Source organism: Microchirus variegatus (assembly GCF_963457635.1).
Source record: "Microchirus variegatus genome assembly, chromosome: 6".
In the NCBI taxonomy this organism is placed as follows: domain Eukaryota; kingdom Metazoa; phylum Chordata; class Actinopteri; order Pleuronectiformes; family Soleidae; genus Microchirus; species Microchirus variegatus.
Window position 1 is genome coordinate 9,816,578 of NC_139807.1, and position 25,100 is coordinate 9,841,677.

General features: G+C 39.3%; 1 protein-coding gene across 2 annotated transcripts in view; it reads left to right on the forward strand.

The window, feature by feature from the left end:
- Nucleotides 1-25,100, forward strand: part of macrod1 (mono-ADP ribosylhydrolase 1) — a 125,814-nt gene that overhangs the window by 45,901 nt on the left and 54,813 nt on the right. For both annotated transcript variants that reach the window (XM_083891621.1, XM_083891620.1), the window contains exon 4: nucleotides 22,945-22,974. In XM_083891621.1, the coding sequence (XP_083747747.1) occupies nucleotides 22,945-22,974 (30 nt within the window). The remainder of the gene's footprint in view (nucleotides 1-22,944; nucleotides 22,975-25,100) is intronic.

Consider the following 25,100-nt stretch of genomic DNA (forward strand, 5'->3'; position numbering starts at 1 on the left):
ACACACACACGCACACACACACACAGCCCAGCATGCATACACATTGTCTCATGACAGTATGTGGATAAATAATCCCATTAAATATGATGGAAGGTTTTTCCGGCTCAAAGCATTTGCACTCTCTCTCCGTCTCTTTTCTCTCTCTCCGTCTCGCTCAGAGTGAGGTATACACAGGAAGTATCTACAGACAGACAATTTACGGGCCGGACACCTTCACACACTTACACACACAGACTCTGTCTCTCTCTCTCTCACACACACTCACACACACACTCCACCAGGAGACTGTCTTATATAGGATACAGTAACTAGGTTGAACAGCACTGGTGTGTGTGTGTGTGTGTGTGTGTGTGTGTGTGTGTGTGTGTGTGTGTGTGTGTGTGTGTGTGTGTGTGTGTGTGTGTGTGTGTGTGTGTGTGTGTGTGTGTGTGTATCATTGACAAACACGTTATATTAAATCTAATAAGATATGAAGTTCATGTTGGTAGACTTTGTGCGGCACCTTGGTGGAGGTTCAAATGCGTCTGACAAGGTTGTTACCCCCTCATCCGACAACTCTTTATCTGACTTTCTTTATTATTTCCTGTCACTCTCTATTTCATTATTATTATTCCCACCACAGCGAGAATGAAAGAAATTTCACAGGAGCTAATCATTTTGACAAGAATAAAGTATTTCTGTGTGAAATCTGCTGGTTTTTGCGAGGAAAAAAGGGAGTGATCTTTTTTGTTCTGTGTTCCTCATTTTCACAGAGACAATGAGTTCAGTCTGGATGATTATCAAAGCGTATTATTCAGCCACATAGTCAGGCACCATCCCTGCATACCTATATGATCTATTACAATTCAATACATGAGGTCAAACACACATTGGTTCCCATTTGTCCTCACAATGAAGCACGACGTTGTCCTTGGAGTGAGAGTAGTACTTTCTAAACATGGCTCGATAACTAGCTTTTGTATGTTTTCTTTATTCCTGGATCAGCTCAGATTTTGCTTTCCATGGTGCAGTGTGATGATATTCTGAGATCATTTGGTGTTTGGTAGTTGCACAATGTACATAGGTGCTTGTTTTGGTCCAAATTTAGAGATTGTAGTTCCTTGCATGCAGGTCGATAGTCTGGAGCTTGTGGAACATTAATCATCCAAACCGTTCAGCATTTTGAGATTTAAATGGCCCTGCAGAAAAGACGTTTTCATCATTTTTCCTCCCATTGTTGATGAGTTACAGTACAGTACTTGTTGGAAGAAATATACACATTTTTATACTGTAAATCAGAAATTGAATGCCTCTTAAATCCTAAAAATAATCACTAACCTCTGGCCACATGTGCTTGATGTATGCATTAATACTTAAATACTGGTTATATCCATTAGTTTTCTCACCCTTTGAACCAAGAAGAATCAAAAAGAAATAATAGTTTCCCTCAAATGGACCGATCTTACAAACATTTACATCGCTGGTCTTTGTTTCCTTCTAACTGAGGGTGTATTTATATTAGGTCACCATTATTTGGGTCAATAATCGAGTTATTGCACATACAAAAATAGGCTTTAAACATGACATTTTGAATGAACCCTTTGATGTTACATTAATAAATTATTGTGTATTGTAGATATCTTTAACCCGGGGATTCCACTAGAGCTGAAACAATTACTTGATTAATTGATTATTAATCGATTACCAAATGAATCAACTAGTCAACTACTTTTTTCTAAGCTTTTTTCATGATTAAAACAAGATTTCTGATTGTTTTAGTTTCTTAAATGTGAAAATTTTTCTGGTTTCTTTGTTATATGGAGCAAAGACCCTTGAGAACATCATCATTTACAGTTTCCGTTTCACAAACACTGACCTTTTTTTTTTTTACATTTTCAGACATTTTATGGACCAAACGATTACTTGATTAATCGAGAAAATAATCGACAGATTAATGGATTATGAAAATAATAGTTAGTTGCAGCTCTAGATTCCACTGAATGCCTGTGTTCTTTTTGACGAGCGGGACAGGAAGTCAAACAATACGATTGCAACATTAAAAAGCGCTATTTTCAGAAGCCCCCCTTTTTTAATAATCATTTTGTTTTGTGTATTTTGTTTTCGCAATCGTTTGGGGCCCTAATCGTAACTGAAACAAGTTTCGGTTAATTGCAAAGCCCTAATTTCTCTGTACCGTATTTTAGTCTTTAATTTTCAGACGACAAGGGACGTGATGGTCATTGTTTGATTCTTTGAATTGAATATCTGCGAATACTGAGCCTGATCCATCATCAGTTGGTCAAGTAGCCACAGTTGTTTACTGTGTCCAAAACTACAAAGTCTCATTAGATTAACTCCATTGAAATGGTGTGAATAAAAATTCATTTTTGGAAAATGCCATCACAGTGTGATGTCACACTCTGTTGGGCTCATGTGTCAGAAAAGTACAGACACACTCACACTCTCTCACACACTCATACACTCACACACACACACACACACACACACACACACACACACACACACACACACACACACACGCACACACACACACACACACACACACACACACAGTGGCCGGCTCTGCTCTCACAAACAACCTTTGACAGGACAGTGTTGTGCAGCGAGCACAAACTGACAACAGTCAGGTTTAATTTAGACACGTCATCGAGTTAATTAGTCAAAGCTAATGCCACAAACCACCGGCGAGCTTGTTATTTTAACTGGTGACAGTGACACTCAGCAGCAGGTTAATAATGAGATCATTAGTAATTATTTCTCATTAACCTGGAGCAGTAAAAGCTTAATGTCACGATTGAATTTCCTTGGCGGTGAGACAGAACGCTTCTATAAAGAATTAAAACTGACAAGAGTGTATTAATCGTGGGGTTGTAATAGTTAGTTGGGCAATGAATTAGTCGATTAAAAATGATTAGCATGTGTAAGGATTTTGCTGCCGTATTTGTTATATACTGTAAAAGATGAGATGAGCAATTTCAAGATGGGAGATATTTATCGCTACATTTAACTTGTCTCCGGAAAACTGTAAATGAGATTTTTCTTTTGTGATTTTTTGGCTGATTAATCAACAATGAATTCCCCCCACATTAATGTCATGGTGGAGGAAGAAGAACCATGTAATAATAATAATAATAACGGTAACAACTCACATTGTAAGAACTTTAAGTGTGTATCTTAAAAACCCTCATCACCGAAGACATGATGTTGAACAGCTTCTCTGTGTCAATTATTTTCATTATCGATTCATCTTTCCATTTTCTCGATTAATCGAGTAATGGTTTGGTCCAAAAAAAACGTTAAAATACATTGATCGGTGTTAGTCAAACCTGGAAATTATGATGTTCTCAAATGTCTTGTTTCTGTCCACAAAACAAATTATTCACTTTGAATGATTTATTTGTTATATTGACCAAAGAAATTAGGAAAATACTCAGATTTAAGCAGCTGAAACAATCAGAAATCTTGTTTTAATCATAAAAAAAGCTTCAAACTGACTAAAAGATGAATAAAACAATTAATTTAGTAAAATGACCCTAAGGGTAAATATGTGTCAAGTCCTGTCAGTTATGCACCAAAATCTCTTCTCATAATAATAATTAAACACAACTATGAAGTTGTCTGTGAACTTCTATGTGTTTGCAAACAAGCTCAGACCAAAAATACCCATAATGCAATATATATAGAAAGAAAGAGAGCCTCCTAAATTGTTAAAACCTCCACTTGAGTAATGCATCTCCTTTATCTAGCATGTGGCACACGGATATATATATATATATATATATCCGTGTGCATATATGTATATATATATTTTATATTTTCCAGGTTTTTATTTACGATGTCATTTTGGGAAGGTCTCAGCCAAAACATGGCATAACCTCAATTATATAAAAGCAGTCTGTTTCAGCATCCTGCGCCTCCTACAATAGATTGCATAAGAAATAATCTAAGACGGCGACTAAGCCTACACAGAATCCATTTTGTTGAGAATTCATCTGTTGGTCTTATCGCTGATCTCAGGCTCGACAAACATGTATGTGTTAATGTTAGTATGCATTTAAATATAATGACTGATCGCAGAGTACATATTCTCATAATTTTATATATTATGCAGACACATTTTAAGGTATATATATAAAACACTATAATTTATGTGTTACTTTTTTTAAAGTGTTTGCTGTTTTCTGCTCATTCACATTTTTTAAGGCAAAAATCAGTCTTTAGCGTTTGTGATTGGCGATTATTATTTGTATCTGTCTTTCTTTCTTTCACTATGCTCACCAGCGAACCTTTGTCTGCCATTTGGTGCTGAGCAGATAATTTGCAACCATGATATGGGAGCAGTAAGAGTGGACCACAAATTGAGTGATGAGATTCTGTATAGCTCATTAATACAAACATTTCATTAGCTAATATCATTTCCTGTAGTGTTATCCGTAAAAATAACTATTGATTAGTCGACGTCCCTCCGTGGCTTTGCTTTCATTTGTTTTGCTGTTTGTTGACAATTTCATCAGCCGAGTCAAAGCAATCTGCATAATCGGATCCAATTACAATGCGAAGACAACAGAGATAATAAGCACATTTATTAATACCAGGTGTGAATGCAGTGGCATGTTGGCTGAGTGTCTTCATATCGATGTGGATCACGTGACGGTAACAGGTGTTAATGGGACCTCTGTCATTTAGCAGGTCTCTCTGCTCTCTGTTTGCAGATGGGAAATGTTTCTTTCACATATTTTCAATTAATTTTTTTTCAATTGATTTCAGTGAAGAGAAACAGAGCCGAGAGATGAAAAAGGTTCAAATCCATCACGTATCCCCATCAGCACAGGGTGTGTAGCCCAACCTGCAGACCCAGCATTTATAGATCGACCTTTTTCCAATTGTATAAAAGATAGGTCTGCGCTCGCTTGTCTGACTTTCTTGTGGAGTGGGACAGTGCAAGAATTCACTTTACACGTGAGCCTGGTGTGATAGAAACTGTGGATAAAAAAAAAAAAAAACTAAGTTTACACTAAACTGACATGCATTCATTCAATACAAATTGTACAGAGCCCCTCTGGTGACATAGGCGGAAAAAATATTAATGCGTGGTCAGGCATTACTTCGTGGCCATGAGTTACTAAGGCGTGGGAAGGAGTTACTTATGTCGAGGTCATGAGTTATAAGGCGTGGAAAGGAGTTACTTATGTCGTTGGAACAAGTTACTAAGGCATCTGAACAAGTTACTAAGGCATGGGAAAGAGTTATTAAGGCATGGGAAAGAGTAACTAAGGCGTGGGAAAGAGTTACTTAGGTGTGGGAACAAGCTACTCAGGCTTGGGTATGCCGTGGCCATGAATTACTAAGGTGTGGGAACAATTTACTTATGTTGTGGCCATGAGTTACTAAGGTGTGGGAACAAGTTACTTATGTCGTGGGAATGAGTTACTAATATCAGAAGTTATTATGAGTAAGAGACACTTTTTTGGCAAACAATATGCTGACCTCGGGGAACTCATAGGTTTCCTCATGCACCAACTGGAAGGACTAGAACTTAAATTAGAAAAACAGAAATTACTGTGCTTGGGTTGTCATTGTAATTAATTCCCAGAGTAACCCATGGCCATGCATTAAAAAATGTTTTCCCCTATGTCACCAGAAGGGCTCTGTAAAATTGTACATGTTGACTGAGATAAAATACAGTGCAATAGTGAACTGTAATCGTCAGTCTCATTTCGTATGTGGTTATGACATCATAATCATCTTGGGGGCAAAAGGTTACACTACATTTGAAGCAACAAGTGGAGTGTTTCCCACACAGACTTTAATAGGACGTGGTTCCAGGAAGCATTAATGTGCAGGTGTATTTGTAGAATATGTGCTGTATGTAAGAGGCAGGCTCTCCTACTCCTGTTCATTTGATTTGTACAAGGATGGAAAACAAGATTATTTTTAAGCCACTTGGTAATCTTCACTTAGACTTGGACATTTCTTCTGCGACATGTTTTTATCCCTTCTTTTTTTTTGATGTATGCCATTATGAGGATCACGTTTTCTCCTGCTTTCTTTCCTAATTAAAAAGCTATGGAAAGGACACGGTGGTCTAGGTTAGTACAGACATCATCCATTTACCATTAGATATTGATTCAGATGAGTAACAGTTCCAGTATTGAATCTTTCATGAAAGGAAAGATTAAGAGCATGCCAAAGTTGACATGCAACGACATGCTTAGTAATAGTCCAGCCCTGGCTTCAGACTGCTCCATTATTTACATTTAGCAGTGCAATATTGATTCTGAACGTCGTGACTATAGGCTTGAAAATAAACATTCTACCGTCATACAATTCCTGCATCACTCGTTTTTCAAAAAGGAAAAAAAACCTGTAATTTGATTGTCAAACTCAAACTCAAATGAATTCCCATTTCGCCCCATTTTGATTTGTCTTTTAAGAAAAGTTAGAAAGATATTCACAGATTCGAACTTCAGTTAGACTGGAGCGCAGGGACCGTCTACAAAGTGCAACACCCAAAAAAGATATTTAAAAAATATTCAATAACTTCACCGTAACACAGTGTAGTGTCATCAAACGTTACTATATAAAAATGCAGTAAGAAAAAATATATATATATATTTTTGTTGATTTGCAGACAGTTTTATTGTTATCCTATGTGAAGCTCCACTGTCACAGGTCACGTCTGGGTTAGGCACCCTTCAGGTCATGTCTTTTTTTTCATTCCTTTTCCATTTCAGCACAATGTCTGAAATTGAGCTTCAATATATAGAAATCACAGTAAGAGATTGTAAAGAAAATGAAGGTCATTTGTGAAAGAGTGAGTTGATGGATGAACAGAAGCAGAAATAAGTCAGGTACATAATAAGGTAAACTGTTCCAGAGGGCAGCAGACACACCACTTAGACACATGAAGCACAGAGAGTCATCTCTTCCTCTTGACACCTGCTCTTTCTGCCACAGGGCGCTGACCCAGAGTCTTGAATACCACTCACCACTGAACAAACCGCCACCAGGGAAAACTGCCCTCACTACTGACTACTGGAAGCAAACCAAAAGAAAATTATCACATGACTCTGCAGTTCCCCGTCAGCTATATGGAGTGTTTTATGACCCGCGACCAATATTTTCAGCAAAAAAAGCAATGATAAGCTCCCAGACGGACAGAATACAACAAAGTGGTGAACATAGTGGAGCATTTTCCAAGAGACTGTGCTGTATTTGGTGGAAACCAAAATGGAGCTAAAAAAAAACAAAAAACAGTAATTTGACTATAATTTAACAAATAATAGGCCAGTATTCCCAGATATAAACATGGAAGACAAGTACATATTGAATTAAGTGTTTCCCTGTAAATGTCATCCGATTCATCTGTCCATGGCACATTTCGGTGTGAGCACTGATTCACTCTGAGCAACATTAACAAAGTCAACATATCGGTTTTCCTCCCACAGAGCAGCAGCAGCAACAGCAGCAGCAGCAAGTGTAGCTGCTGTTGCCTCACTGGATCCTAATGCCTCGTTTGACATTTTGAAAACACGCAGGAAAATCAGGCTCATCGTCTCATATCGTAATCAGCCCCGACACGCTATCTGCACCACCATCTGAACTGCAGATCTATGTCATCCGACGATCCAAACACAGAACGACAGACAAGCTGTCCAAATCTGTGCCGAGGATGTCGTCATTTAGCTCACACGTTAAACTGAGCAGAAGGTCAGCTTAGCACGCAGGCGCTAAAACAGGAGCAAATCGTCTAATTACGATTATTTTTGACAGGAATTGCGATACGATTCGCAAAACATCGTTTAAAACGGTTAGTGTGTGATATTTGTGCAGATCTGTGAGAAACAAAGAACACAATAATTCATCTAAAATGATATTTTGACACTAATAGATAATAACAGAGTTGTTTTTAATTGCATTATTTGGTCAATTTTGTTGCATTTTTAAAACCATTCTTGGTTTTATTGTGTTATGTAAACAGCCCTCCTCTAATTCTGTTGGACTGGTAGATACAGAAAGAGCTGCTTTTCTTTATTCACGCCACATTCTGCCAATGAGCAGCTTCCTCTAACTGCATGACTTGCCCTGGATTTACTCTTTCTCTCTGCCTCTCTAGGACATTACACTTTAATCTCATGTTCTTTGCTGCTCTCTCTCTCACTCTCCCTCTTTCTCTCTCTCTTCATCGCTCACCCTCTTCCCCTTGTTTGCTGTCCATCATTTCATCCAACTCTGCCTTTCTTCTGTAATCCCGTGTTCTGTACAGCTCTGACCCGGGTGAATCTCGTTCTAATCTGCTCTGTCTCTCAATATGTAGACCTCGTACGACCGCTAATCCCACGCTTGTACGAAAGAGTGCGTTCGTACGTACGTGTGTTTGTTTACATCCGGTGGGAGATGTTCTGCAGTTTTGCTGAGACAAGTGTGACGCAATGTTGTTGTTTGTGTGTTGTTTTCTGGTGTCCAACAGTGACTGCAGGCACAGAGCGTTAAAACACAGAGGCAGGCCTTTAGGTGGAGGATGCACAGAAGAAGAAAAAGAAGAAGGCCATGTCCACTGAGAGCCAGTTTTAGCCCCTTCTGACAAATGCAAATAACACACATTTAAAAAAGAAAAAAGAAAACCACACACACAAGCTGTGAAAAACACACACACACACACACTTCGGCTCACACAAGGGGATGGGAGAAAAGAGAGTAGACATGCAAATGGGAATTCTATCTCTTTACAAAGTATAATCTCTCACTTTAATCTCCCTCTGCCTGTAACTCTCTGAATCCCCCAACTGCTTCAATCTCTGGCTCGTTTCATTTCACAGAGTCCTAAATGTGGTCCAGCACAGGTAGATAGATGCTGCACACATGAACACACACACACACACACACACACACACACACACACACACACACACACACACACACACACACACACACGCACCAGCCTGTTCATGTCAACGTGTCACAATCATGCGCTGAAAAAACAAACCTTTCCCCTTTGTTTTATTCTTTTTTTTTGCTGTTCGTTCTCCAAACGACAACCTTATTCAAACCATCCGGTGAACTTCATACATGAGGTCCTGAACCTGAACAACGGATGTACGCGCCGCGGAGACACGGGGAGGATGTGCGCTCTGTCCGCACCGGTGTGTGTGTGTGTGCGTGTGTGTGTGTGTGTGTGTGTGTGTGTGTGTGTGTGTGTGAGGATAAATGAGAGACTAACCTCGGATAAAGTGCTCTTTTCTCCCTCTCTCTCTCTGTCTCTGTCTCTGCGTGTTTTCTCTCTTGTCTCTCGGTCACTCAGCTCCCGTCAGTCGACATCTCACCCCCCCGCGTCAACTTCGCCACTTCAACTCCAAAATGTGTTTTCATGGCGCAAACGCCACACACTCCCACTTCTTCTCCTCCTCATGGGTCTCTCCGCGTCTTTTGCCTCCCCTCCCTGAGCGCACAGCAGCGGCGGAAGGTGCGACCAGCCTCTATTTCCACCTCGGTTAATCCCCCCCGGGTCTCCAGGGCGTCACGGTCTCTTTTTCAAGAAACAAACGGTTGTTTACTGGCGGTTTGACAAGTGTCGCCTCCAGCGTACGCTCCGTCCTCCTTCTCCTCCTCCTCTTCTTCTTCTCCGTATCGCGCCGGAGCTGCGCGCTGAGCGGCGCTCTCTCTCCTCCTCTCTCTTTCTCCCTCTCTCTCTTGCGCGCGCGTGTGTGTGTGTGTGTGTGTGTGTGTGTGTGTGTGTGTGTGTGTGTGTGTGTGTGTGTGTGTGTGTGTGTCTCTGTGCGCGTGTGTGCGCTTTACATTGGATCTTTGAGCTCTGTTACAGGGGTTCAGCAGGTCGCCACGGTCCAGCTATTACCGACAACTCACCGAGAATTAGACTGACAGGTGCGCGCATACACACACACACACACACACTGGTTTCCATGACTTCAGAGGACATCACATTGACTTTCATTCACACCATAACCACTACTGTCCTAACCTTGACCCTCACCTTGACCTCAGACAAACTTTAAAACACATCTCCACTTTTAAAATGTAGTAATTTTAGACAAGTCCCCATAATTTGTAAACAGATTTAGGTCCCTGCAACAGCAGGAATACCAGGAACACACACACACAGGTTTGCATAGCAGTTCTTATAAGGACTCTGCATTGACTTCCATTAATTTCCGCAGCGTAACCAAATCCTCGTCCACATCTTTAAGCCTTTAACCGTCACCAGTTAATGTCTAGGCCTCAAATTAACCACACGTCACCATTTAATCCTAACTTTATTCAGAGCCTCAAAAATAATTGCCTTTTAGTCTCCATGAAGGCAACTGGTCCTGAAAATGTCACACACACACACACACACAATTTTGCACAGCATCCTTAGTGAGGACACTCACAGACATAATGCTTCCTTACCCTGAACTTAACCATCACATCTAAATGCCTGATCCTCATGTAACCTTCTTACACCTCAAGAAGCTCTTTAAAGTTGTGAGGAGGAGCCGAAATGTCCTCACCAAGACAAACGTGTCCTTAGGGCCTACAACAGTCACACAGGTGTGTGTGTGTGTGTGTGTGTGTGTGTGTGTGTGTGTGTGTGTGTGTGTGTGTGTGTGTGTGTGTGTGTGTGTGTGTGTGTGTGTGTGTGTGTGTCCACTTTGAGGCCCTTCAGCTGGAGAGTGTGTGGGGTTGGGTTCTCCAGGGAAGGATGGAGAAAGGTTTCTCACAGCTTGGTTCTGGTTTATATGTCAGACAGACTTGGTTTGAGTTTTAATTAACACAACTTTAAAGCCACTAACTTTCAGTGTTTGGTGCTGATTTGTGTTGTTGTTGTTGTTGTTGTTGTTGTTGTTGTTGTTGTTGTTGTTGTTGTTTTTTGTTGATTTGGCCAAGCCATGAGCAAGCTACAGCAAATATCTTAAATAAATAAAGTCACATAATTAATAGGGCTGATTAATTAATTACATTTTTACATTGTACAATGATTGTTTCTGGTATTGACATTTTTATTGGTAATATTTTAAAGCAGTTCAATATTATGTAAATATGACATTTGAGGCCATGATGGTGTGAACACAAACAATCAGAACTGCACTGTATGTTGAGGCATTTAAAGATATCAACTATAAAGATATACAACTGTTTTGTACCATGTACTGTGTGTTTATCTATATATATATGTATATATATATATATACATATATATATCTCAACATTTGCATACAATGTTGAAATCACAGCCCTCATTAATAACTTTCCAATAATGACTCATTAGAGCCAGTTACCAGTTTTAATGTTTAATAATTGGGAGACTACACAGTTTAAATTGATATTGATGTGTTTTAATCCACACTCTGTGACCAATGAGTTTTATTTGCCTTAGAGGCATATCCCCCCACAATTAATTTGCATTTATTACCTTTGGGCGGTTCTGTCACAAAAGACTGGCCTCAGTTCAGCCCTCTGGGTGCTGCTGAGTGTATATGTAGTGTAGTAACGTTGGTGCTCACGCTCTATCCAAATACAACTTCACATGCAGGTCTGTCGTGGGCCTGTGTGGGGCCACTCGGGGCCGTGGGTGCGGGCGTTGCTGCACCACCAGCACCCTCTGGCGCTCTTCCAGAGATGGCTTACCCAGATTGAGTCATTTATTCAATTCAAGTGAGTCACAAAGTCAGACTGTCACAGACAGAATGAGTCCACATAACTGCCAAGAGTAGAAACTAGAAACTGGCTGAGAATTAATTTTAGACTCCAGGACTGATGTCAGTACCCGGGAATTAAACTGGATAATGTGCAGCGTTCATTTAAATAACTCAAATAAACATCTGTGGGTTGTGTGACTCGTGACCAAGATCGGTGGCTAATTATAATGTGTTTTAAAAGTTTTAAAACAACTCAAACTTACTCTACTGCAACTGTTTCCTATAAGATATGGTATAAAATAGTGATGTGGTGCAATATGGAGTAATCCTGGTTAATTTATCATTGGGTTTCTAAAAAGATGTTGAAGGAAATCATACTGTATTGAACAATAAATGATACAACACATCATAAACACAATGCAAACTAATTCCAGCATTAAAAAAAAAAAAGAAATCTACATTAGGAGAGGATTCTTTAACCGTCTGTACAATGTTTTCTTTTTTTAATTTTTTCTGTCATGAAAAATAGCAGTCATAGTCCTGCAGGAACTATTAGTGCATATGCAGTAAATGACTGTAATTCATCGTCTGCTTATTCCTCGTGGTATCAGTTAAATAGCTCTGTGCATGGCAATTGTTGCTGTAAGTAGGTTAAACTATTTTAGCTGTCGTCCCTTTAAATTACACTGTAAAGACATTTCCAGTGGAAAGAAAACACAGCGTTTCATGATTTGGACTGGCCATATAATGTACAGGAGTGGATTCTCATCATTGTTTGACTATTAGCATGTTTTTCCTATGAAATGAGGTAAAAAAAAAATATATATATAATCAAGCTTTTATTTCTTTCTTCCTTTGTCACAATAAACAATAGTCTTCAAATCCTCTTGTAATGCAGTACTGACACATGAGGATTAGGCAAATTAATACAGAATCTGAAACAATTAATTCTTCGAAAAATAATTATATATATCACCATTTCCTTTGTTCACAGGTGAAGGGGTGGAGCTTTGGGTATGTTGTGCTCCACCCTTTAACACCACAGAGCTGCTGCAGTACATTGCTAAATCTGTGCAGACAATCAACGGTGATTATTGTGTATATATATTATTAACCTTTAAAACACTTTGGAAGCCAAGATAAAAAACAGTTTTTCTTGCCCCCCCCCCCCCACCTTTAAAATAAGAATAGTTCCCCTCACATAGACTGAGGTTTTTGTAGCCAGACAGTGTTTTATAGCAGGAGACAGAAAGCAAACATGTATGTACCACTTCTCCAGTGCATCACTGCTCATTTGCTTGTCAAACTATGGTCAACTTTCTTCAGTTTCTAATTTGTTTAAAGATCTCTCTCTCTGCCCTTGCAACTCCTTGTTGAAATGAGTGTGTGGATGTTCACGTCATCTAATTCTGCAACCAGATCAGAATTAAAGTTTAAAAAAAAAGAAAGAAAAAAAAAGAGCAGCATCAAAAACATTTAAATGCGATAAGAAGGGAAACGCTGTCAAAATGTGAAATAGATAGAAATTTTGCAATTAACACTTAATTATAAAGCACTGTATGAGAGTACAGCTGCACAGGGTGGGGCAGCAATTAGTGCATCGCAACACTATGTCATTATAAAGTGTTGCTTGTTTGTTTTTTTGGTTGAAAGAAAATGCTTTTATCTTGGTATTTTCTTCATAGTTAATCCTTTACAATTTCTCAGCATGTATTATTTATGATCCACGTTTTTTCTCTAATCTCTCTTTTTTAAATGTAGGATAAAGGAGCAGTAACTCTGTCTGAGTCATGTGTCTTATCAGGAGCTTTGCTTTGTTTTCCATCAGGACACCAGGGAAATTGATTGGCATTCTCAAGTGGTGCTGCTAAATCATAGCTAGAAATTAAATGACTGAAAGAGGTATAATGGTGGTTAGGACGAGTGGGCAGAGTAGAGAGAGAGAGATGGATGGATGGAGCGGGAAGCAGGACAGGGAGGAATACACAAACAGGTTGCACTGGGGCCTGGGGAATACGAGGGGGGGGGGGTGGAGAGAGAGAGGGAGTGGAGTGAAGAAGGAAAGAAAAATAAGATGGAGGGCCACAGAGAGCAAGACTGGTTAAAGTCTGAGCTTCACGGAAATGAGGTTTGCACCTGTTTTCATCATCATCATCATCATCATCATCATCATCATCATCATCGTCATCATCATCATCATTACTCCTCTACTTCTTTTCAATGCTACACACAGATGGACTCGTTCTCACACAGGTGGTTAAATGATGACTGTTTCAGTCAAACAGCAGCTGATTGCCTCTCCTCTTTCACACACACATTCTCTCTCTCTGTCACAGACAACTTGGTCTCTGGTTGGTCAAGGTTTTTTTCTTTTTTTTTTTCTTTAAGCGTTTAGCTCTTGTCCTTCACTGATGCATCAATCGTTACCCCTCTCTCCCTCTTTTTTGTTGTGCCACCCTCCCTCCTCGGTGTGATTACTTACCTCCCGTGGAAAAAGTAGTACACTCCATCTTGTTGTTTTATGTTCCAAGCAAATTTAGTCCTGCGTCTCTCTTCTCCACCCTTAACTCTCTTTCACTTCGTCTCTTGTCTCACTCACTCACTCACTCACTCTCCGTCACCCCTCCCTCCTTTGCCTCTCCATTGCTCTCTCTCCCCCTCCCTGAGCCCTTCCCCGTGTCCCCCGACACCTAGCACTCTCCTCCTCCTCCTCCGCTTCCTCCCTATCAACCCTCCCTCCCGCTCTGTCTCTCTCACCCCGTGTGTAGTTGTATAACTTATCACCCTGATCCCTTCTTCACTCAGATAATTGGTGTGTCTCGGCAGCAGATGCTAGCCGGCTTTATTTAGCTTTTCGGTATTAGCTATTACAATTAGTCTAATCTGATGCCAATGAGAAAAAGAAACTGTGAGCTTCCATCGTGGTTGCAGCGCAGTGGGAGAGGCGACTTGTGTGTGTGCGTGTGTGTGTTTGTTTTTGCCCAAACTGCAAGTGTGGCCAGTTGCGTGTGTGTGTGTGTGTGACTTCAACTGCTATTCCAAACACACTGTTGCACTCGATTCACACTTGACCGAGTAGTGGATACATGTGGGTTTTAACAGATGGTGAAACATCTTCCCTTGAGTATCAACATTATTCTCTCTCTCTCTCTAATTAAATAGGTTTCAGTAACAAACCTTTGGGCCTTGTCGTCTCCATGGTAACCCAAACACCAAAACACCACTATCTGCATTCGTATGAGTGTCTATGTGCGACTGTTGCAGCTACCGCGTATGTGCACACATCTCTCCCTCCCTCCCTCCCTCCCTCTCTCTCTTTCTCTCTCTCTCTCGTGTGTGTGTCCCCACCTCTGCTAGTGCGTGATAGTGCATACACATGAGTATTTTGGTTGCTTTGATGCCTTTGTTCCCCTGCAGGGCTCACAGTCTGGTCCTGTTTCAAGCACCTACACAGAGGAAAACAGTGTCGTTACACGGGATCATTGAAAACGTATTCCAAATCTATTGCGTGTCGCATCAGACGATCCTAATAACCATATCATCCCTTGAATAATGAACACAAGCGACAGGATTTTTAATGTTCCTGGTTTCGGTTAATTAATTATATGCACTTGCCATGAGGAAGCTGAACCTGAATTTGAACGTGTTGCACCTTGTCTGGGAGTAAGGCAATAATTCAATAATATAATATTCTTCAATATCAATATAACAAAGGATATAATGTTCATGCACTGTGCAAATACCGTTTCAGACACAACCTAAATTAACTGGAGAAAATTGCATCTTTAATTATCGGATATTTTATTGTGAAAATTATAGATATTGACAGATTTGATGCTCAGACAACACACACAAAACTCAACAAGCAAGTTGTGTGTCAATGGTCGGATACGCAAGAACAGGCTGAATTCAATACATAAATAAACAAACACATTTGTAAAAAAAAGTCTTATGTTCATTAAAACAATGACCACTGTGTGTGTTCAGCAGCTAAAAAGATTAAGAGGGGAAAATTATAATGCTACTCCTACTACTAGGTTGTAAAATGTCTTTTATGTTGCCTGTGCAGCCAGCTGTGCATCAAACAGTCAATCAATCGGTTAATCGATCAATCAATCAGCCTTCATTTATATAGCAGCTTTCATACAAATCAATGCAACGCAAAGTGCTTCAGAGGATAAAAACACAACTCCATCAGCCCCACCCATCACTCATCAACCATCAACCATCCCAACAACAACGCATAATATGATCAGATATTAAACTTCACATGGAGATGAGGAAATGCTAACGCCAAAGACTGAACAACCAGAACCGGACAAGAATAAAAGAAATATATTTATGTCAATATAACAAATGCAAATGAAATAGATGAATAAGAATCGATATAGTGAAGCAGTATTTATCTAATAAGGCTACTGAAAATGGATATGCTGATGAGTTGAAAGATAAACGTTCAAAAAACAATAAAAGGGTAGATACATGAAGAAAATCAAATTAAAAGTTCAGTTAAGGCCAGGGACCATAATAGTAAAAGGACGTCTCACTGTAGGTTTTGTCTTGATTAAAACTCGTCCTCGCCACATGATCGGTCATTTAATTACTACATCCTGAGGACCTGAGGGTTCTTGAGGGTTCATACCTTAAAGTCAAATCCGATAAATACGTGAAGCGAAGTCCATTTAGAGTTTTAAATACTAATACAATGATCTTAAACTCGATTTAAAAGAAACATCGGTGTAAGCAGCTGAGTTCTGCTGTAGCTGTAACTGAGCCATGTTGGATAATTGACAGTAATTGAGTCTGGACGTGGTAAAAACACGTAATAATGTCTCAATTTAATGTGTATGAAAAGGTTCAGCAGTGTGTACTCAGGGTTTTAGACACAGCTGCTCCAAGTCCACGCCAGAAAGGCAGCGTTTAGACTAACAATTGTTAATCTAAACACTTTGTTGATAGTCCTGAGTTAAAGAAACATTTCCCCGTTATTTAGGCTACGTTTACACTAGCTGGATATTTTTAAAAACTGCTATTTTCTTCCCTCCGTTTTCCAAAATAACTTCGTACACACACCATCGTAAAAAAAAAAAAAAGATTATATTAACCCATTTATATTATAGGAGCTGTATTTGCAAATGCAAACATGTAAAAATATCATAACCATATGTAAAAAGGTTTCATTTTTGGAGCGTAGATTGCCTAAAACTCGTTTTTGCGTTTGCATGTAAACAGAGAAAACGGAGAAAAACAGAGTTTTCCAAAATCTCCGCTTTTGCTGGAGTTTTTAGAAAGAATCGTTTTCAGAGACGAAAACGCAGTTTGTGTGTAAACGAAAGGCACAAACCCAGGGGAAAGTCTCCGTTTTTAAAAAATACCCGTGCTGGCAGAATATTTGAATATTTTCTACTTCACATAACAAGGAAGGTGATGCTGTATTTATTATTAAATACATTTATACATGGGTTCCTGGGAACTGTACGCTCAATTTCTACTGTTTTATATTCTTGTTCTTGCAATAGTAATCAGTGCAATAGTAAAATTGGTAGTTTATTCTTATTTTAAGCCAACAATGTGTTTTGATACAGTTTTTTTTTTTTGATCGAGTGGAAAAATCACTATGAAAGAATTTACTATAGGAATCCTCAGACCTGTGAACATTTAAAGCATATTTTTTTTCAGATTTCTGACGATAGCTGTCCAGATTCCTGGGAGCTTGCACTGAGACAATTCCAGCTGCAATGTAGTGTGACTGAAGAAGAAAGAAAGTCCACAGTCTCAAACATCAGCTACCAGCAGGTTTTTGAAGTTTGATGCCTCAGAAGAAAAGAAAGCAGCTTCTCTTTATACACCGTTTTGCAGCAGATGTTCATCAGTTTTAATGGGGGTGGAAAAAAATCCATTGCAGTTGATCCTGAGATACAAACTTCTACTCTGATGCCAGCTTTTTAAATCCAGAAGGTGATGTAACCTTCTGAAGAGAGCCTTTTTCTCTTTCTTCATATTTGTAAGAAACTGGTTCTGACTTCTTTTTTTTTTACAATAACATTTTGGGAAATTAACTGTAGATGTAGATAAGGCAGGTACTCTGGAAGGTACATTTGAACACATGCTGCACTAGATAAGTCGTGAAATGAATTACACGTCATAAATTGACACATAACAGTAAAAGCATCAGGGGGTTTACTTTTCCTTTAAAGTGCAGAAAAGGTAAAAAGCCTGTGTGGTATTTTTTTCAGATATCCTGGACAGGATTTATCCACATGGTGCAGATAAGCTCAAACAGCCTAAAGCAACGTCTGGTTCCGTGTGATTTCTGCAAAATTATTCCATTACAAAGTTACAACCTGCTTTTACAGTGTAATAAAAACATACAATTATAGTGTGTCAGAATTGAAATTGCTATGGTATTAAGATGAGTGTTGTTGTTTGTGGATGCCCACTTGATTAAATCCACAATAACTTCTTTGTTTATAACTAAATATTAACACTCAGGTTTACACAGCAGGCAGCCTAGTTACATTAGTTTAAGTTTAATCAAAATTTGCTTTAATAAGTTATTTCAGCACCAAAACAGTTGAAACCGTAAAACACACACACACTTCCATTCATATTAAAAATATTAATTCAGTGGATTTATAGTGAGTTTGCTCTCCTAAAATATTTTGGGACATTACCCTAAATTCTCATATGTCCACGTAGTAATGACCAAGTCTTATTTAATAGATTGGCACATAGTCAACTGGACTGAAAGGTAAAGAAAAATTGAGGTGTATAAAATTCATCTTAGCTTAGGAGCTCTCGTGGTAGATTTATTTATATATGCTTGGGTGCATAAGAGAGTACATGATCGTAAATCCATCAGAGTCCAGTTAGTGTCCTTACCGCTCTGATTCTGTTTGTTTGAAGCAAAAAAAAAAATTCATAACACCAAATTCATTGTTTTTTTTTTAGCTGATTTAGGATCATTTTGATGTGCTGAATCCAAAACATTAGTTTTGTTCAATCAGGTCAACTTTCTGAACAAAGCTACATATTTGTTTTTTAAAGTTTTTGTTGTATCGACGAGTATTTTCACGTCATATGATGCAAAATTCTTTTATATTTCTTGCAATGAGCACATTCTGAAGATTTTGCATGTGCCAAATTATGACTCACTGTTCACTCAAGTGAATGAAATGGTTCGACTAGAAGATCTTGCAAAAATAAGCCTGATGTATTCTGCTACATCTGCGGTGAATACACCATTGTTCCTAACAGGAATCTAGTCACAAGTTTCATAGAGTGTGCTTACCATTCTTATTTTGGTATTAAAATTGGTGACCAGGATAAAGCTTGGGCTGAATGTAATCAATTTAGTCAGAAAGTCGGATTTTTCAAAATCAAATTTGCATAAAAGCTTCACCTGATTGAGAAAAATGGATGTCATTTTTGGATTCAGCGGTGCAAAATGGTCCTAATTCAGTTGAAAAGACGTAGTCAACTTACTTTTTTTTTGCAACCCAGTGTAATCAGCCGCTCTGTAATTATCATTGTTTGACATTGTTTGCAGAAAAAGGCTAAGTGGGATCCCTGATGTCTAGTGCAATGCTGTACAAGTGCATAGTGAATGTAAAGGTGAATACAGTTTTGAGTTTGCATTCACTGAAGAAATAGAATTAGAGAATTAGAACTGGACCTTTATCTATAGATTTATTGTTGGTTACTACCTGGTTTAGTAAACCCTTAGAGTGCATTCACATCAGCTCTTTCTAAATCAAATCCTAGTTTGTTTGCTTAAGAAAGTCTGGTTTTTGCATGGGGAGGTGTGAATACGCAACCGAACTCTGAGCCGCACCAAAGAAGCGAACTATGATCCGCCTAAAAACATAGGTTTCAGTTTGCTTCAACGGTCTACAATGCAGGGCGTTGTGGGTAAACACAACCAAAGCATACACGCGTGCAGAGCGATAGCCGGACTGAGCCCACTGTTGCGTCCATGTGTCCATGTTTTGCTCTATGTGGAGGAAACAGAAGTTGTCCTGCATTAACCAAAAGATGAGCGACTTTTCTTGTTCATTGTTGTTCACAGCGCCGCCTCAGGTGAGGAGGGGAATGCAATATAGGTTTGGTTTGTTTCACTAAAGTGAGAAAGTGTGAAAGCAAACTAGGGCTGAATGTTACAACCCCCAGTAGAACCAAGTCCCCAATCGTACCGAGTCTATTAGATGGACTATTGGATGTGAAAACGACATTAGTTTGAGAGTGGCTTATAGTTCCTTGTGTATTAGACGAGCTCACTAACATCAACCATACTATAATAAAGTGTGGTTTCAGTTCAGTGTCTTTCTTTGAACAGAAATCATCACTCAGGAGATCAGACAAATTACAGCATGGACCAAGTATGTGACATTACGCGAGCTGCAGTAATCAGCAAAGTGCAAGTTGGAGGCTTAATACAATGGAGCCATTTTATTTTTCTGTGCTTTTACACCTGAGCGAATTTTATTTCAGTTCATCATAACATCTATCAGCTCTCAAACAAGCTGTGGACCCGAAATAGGCTCACACTGTCACATTAAATAAGTCTCCTTTTTTTTTTCTTTTTTTTTTCTAATTCACACTGCATGGAGCTGCACATTTTCAAACCGCAGAGTGGAGATATTCACTTTAGGAGATGTTAATGAAGCTGCAGCGTACAAATATGGAGACGTATAGTGTCTTTAAAGGCTGGAATTAAATGAGATTTACCATTAATGAGACAATGGGGGGTTGTGTAGTGTTGAGTGGAGGATTCTTGGAGAGAGAGAGAGAGCGAGAGAGCGAGAGACAGCTTTGGGATTCACTTTCTCTTTCTCCTTCTCTTAAACCAACTTACTCAATGTGAGTGAGTTCCCAATTGGCAAATTGCCTGGCGACAAAAAGTAACTAAAATAGGAGATATCCTCTGCATGTTCTGACGTAATATTGTCACTGTCCTATGCAGAGGAAATGATGTATTCATCAGGATTTTTTTTAACACAGTCTCAGCTAGCAACATTTTGCAGAGAAAGAATAGAATCTTTTTTTTTTTTTTTATAAATGTGTGGTGAGCCTTCAGTTTTGTGGACATGCTGTGTATGTCCTTTGTCCAACTGTCAACGCCACGTTCATGAATATATGGGAGAGAAAAGCTCTTCGCAGGAACACACGGTGGTACAATGGCTAGCATTGTTGCCTCACAGCTAGAGAGGTCACCAATATGGATCCCGGTTCGACCAAGGGCCTTTCCCCCATGATCCTAATGTTGATAATAAAGCAGTAGATACTCAGTGTGCTTACATGCATGTTGAAAGTCTGATTTTAGCCAGACTAAAATAACAATAAGGTGTAAACTTGTTAGTCCGACTAAAATCGAGCTACTCTTAGTCGTACCTAAATAATGCAATCCATAGTCCAATTACTCCTGGATATATGCTTAGTCAGACTGGAGTTAGACTTGGTGTTTTATGCATGCACCAAAATGTCTACCCCACTCTTTGATCAGGAAGTAGAAGGAGACGATGTATAAACTGTGGCACTGTTGTTGGAAAAATAACAAAACAACTCGATGGCATCAAGACACACTTTTTGGACTGAAACATACAGAACCCCAGAATCGTCCATCTCGCTGTCCTCCGTTTTTCTGTGACATAAAGGTCAACAGGAAACGGATTCAATACACACTAGCTTATACAGCGTTACAGCGCCACCTACAGAGGTGGAGTCAGACGTGCACAGCCAATAAATTGATTTTCTCCTCTGCATGTATACTCGGACTCGGCAGGTTGTCCAATTGCCTGTCTTAGTCGGACTACGGCTTATAAAGCTGCATGTAAACATACTGAATTAATTAATAAACTTCTTAAACTGCCAACAAGTTACACTCTTTCGACATGTGCCATAGCTTAGTTCAATCTGGGAAGTTATAATGATTATGTACACACCAGCCAGGCTGTAAACATTAATTCCAATTTTTTTCTTTGTCTTGCAAAAGAGCTCATTATATTGTTTTTATTTAAGCTCCAGTCACCTGCTTGTTGTCCAGGTCGAGCATTGCCGTGTGATTGAATTTTTCCATAACCGGAAGACAAATTAATCAGTGCCTTACCAGTTCTCTTATCACAGCGTTGTTTATTTTCCTTTGGACTGGAGTCTAAGCATGAGTTCATTCATTAACTCATGCCAGCAGTGAATCTATTCGTCCTCATTGTGCAGAGCTTATCATTCCCCTGTGAAGGGACTCGGAGACTGCTGGTTCCAATTCTGTCCATCTAATCAGGGACTAAGTTACACCTGCAATGCCAGGTGAATGCAATAAACTCGCTGGTTGGCAAAACCAGTGGTGCTGTGAATCCAGAGGACTTGGATTGAGAACTAGTCTTGTCGGGAAATGCTGACACCGATAATAAATTATGTTGTCAAGGACAAATGTAGACCATGTTTATCTCCCAGTAAGTAGAAGTAAGCAAAAGCACACAGTGTTATTTCCTAACCATCCCCTCCCCCATATGCACAGCAGTGCAAATATAGAAACGTCCGATAGTAGTGGTGGCATGTTGTGATGTACAGTATTTCAATATTTTAACCTAAAGATTAGGGTTAAACTATGAACACAAGCACACACATTTTGGAATGTGTTGTTATTTGGGAAGAAATGTAATTCAGTATTCAGTTGCAAGAATGAAAACAACTAATGCACATGTTATTTTTGGACTGGTTTGTTCAATATTGATCAACCTGTTTTATCAAAGTAATTTGTTAGAACTAGAGTATTACTGTATATACGTAGCTCCAAACCTAAACGAATGGAAAGGAACTTAAGTTTATAGTATAGTATAGTTTATTCAAAATGACATTACTGTAATTAATGAAAGGTAATATTTGTAACAAATTTGTCTCTGCCACATGACATATTTACCGAATCTCACAAGGTAAAATTACTGTTCTAACAAAGTGAATTCCATTAAAACACAGTTCTGTTCATAACCATTCATGGGATTTAATTTGTTCTTGCTGTAGGTAATGTAGATGTCTTTAACTGGCTGCCTGGTGGCATATTGATGTCTGTTTGAACAAAGATCACTGGGGTCTTTGAGTCATGGATATGTCGGATAAATGCAAGTAATAAATGCAGCAATCTGATTTTAACAGAAAACCAAGACAGACTGTTGAGCATTTCTGATAAAGCATTGTACTCTTCGGCCGTATCATTCCACAACAAATGTTGTGTTTATCCACCAGTTCATTTTGGCTCAGAATGTTTTAGACATGTTTTTCATTTGTGTTTCCTCTGTCTCTGTTTTCCTTTTAGCCAACAACAGCCTGCTGGGTGGAGGTGGAGGTAAGTCACATCCTGTCTCATCTGCTGGTTGTGGGCGACTGTGGCCTTGGCTTCTTGGCTGGCTTTTCTTTTCATCTTTGTGGTGCAAATTCTCCACTCTGGACACAAAGTAACTGCAAATGTTGTGCTTCTTTTAATCCAGTGATGCAATGCAATTTGTTAGACAAAGCGTGTGTGTGTGTGCTGTATAGTCTATGTGTGACATGCCTGTCTGTATCTTCCTTTGTGTTTGGTGGCAGGTAGCTCTTTGTTGTGGCAGGTGTTCAAAGTGTGTTTGCACGCTACTCAGGCCCGTGTCTGTATGTGTGTGTGTGTGAGAGCGTTAGTATGCGCGTGCAGGTGCAAAGTCGATAGTTGATAATTTATGGCTGTAGAGTGCTGTGGACATAAACAGTCATTTTTCAGTGTATTGTTGACTCAGTGCTTTGCTGTGTGCGTGTGACGTCGGACGTCTACGGTTAATCAATACTTGTAATAAATCTGTACGACTAATGCGGCTGCCACATTTGCTCCAACCTGTACACACACACACACACACAAAAGCGTGCGCGTGATGACGAGCACACACACACACACACACACACACTTAACTTGTGTTTGTTAATGGTGGCAAATCTAAGTGCTGCTACTTTTGTCTGTGCTTGTTTACTTTCCTCATTTGGGCAAATAGCTTTTGTCTTTCAGAGATTGCAATTACACAGTGATTTTTCAAAACTCCTGTGTGCGTACTGTATGTCTTTGTGAGGTCCAAACAACCATAAAAACCTATCTTTGTGGAGACATTATGTCTGAGCCAACTAAGGCCTGGTTTTAGGGTTAGGGTTGGAATTGGGTTTAGGTGAGGGTTATGGTTAGGCACTGAGATGTGATGGTTAAGGTTAGGGTAAGGAGTTAGGGAATGAATTATGTCAATGATGTGTTGTCACTAAGATATCAATGCAAGTTTGTGTGTGTTGAGATAAATGCAGAATTATTCCTTTCCAGTCTCCATGGTGATGCATCACATTGTAGGGTATAGTTTAAAGGTTAATTTTATTTTATATGCTTTCAGTTCTTAGTGTCATTTGATTCAAGTGTTCTGTTGATGATGTTAACCCTTTAACACATAAGCCTCAAAATGTATTATAAAATGTAAATATTTTAACCATAAAGGGTCCAGAAAATGTCCTGTAGAGTATGTGCTTTTGCCCATTTATCCAGAATAACTTTAAATATCTGGCAGTTATTTACAATTTACTGCATGTTAAAATAGTGTATTAACAATTTAAAATGAAGGTGAAAAAAAATAATTATAATTTGTCTCAAAACATACATGTGTTTTTCCCACTTTTTTCCTTTGTGGTGACAAAGACACTCACTGCAACAGCATGAGTGAAATTACCATAATAACCATGTGTCGGCTTTGACGTGCAACTTCTCAGCTTTCAGAAACCGTCGGAATGTTTCCGATAGCACAAACCATCGCGTTATTATGGTAATGCAAAGTGTCGTCTGTGATAAGCTCAGTGTTAAAGGGTTAAGTCCTTGCCACACAGCCACACAGACACACACACACACACACACATGCAAAACGAGCTCCAACCCTTACTTATTTCCACCAACTGAGATTCAAGCCTTTAAAATGGTCTGTGCACACACACACACACACACACACCCCCCCACACACACACACACACACACCCTCACACACACACACACACACACACACACACACACACACACACACACACACACACACACACACACACACACACACACACACACACACACACACACACACACACCAATCATCTCGTGCTCTGCAGCATGATTTGATGTTGTCCTGAAGAGAAGTCTGATGGTTCCTCACAGGCAGCCCGTGAATGTGTGTTTTCATCACACTCAAGTAAAAATGTTTATGTCGCTGGTTTGTTTTAGTCATTTTATGTTTTTCTCCATTAATTTTTATTCAGTTTTATTTTATGATGACATCTGTTTCAAACTAAAAAATGTCCACAGAATGACTAGAGGAGGCAGTATTTCCAACCATCACCATCTGCGTTGGTCCTTTCACATGTTTCTATATCACTTGTTGAAAAACGTGCGTCTTGCTCTGCTGACTTCCTTCATCTCTTATTGTATTTGCT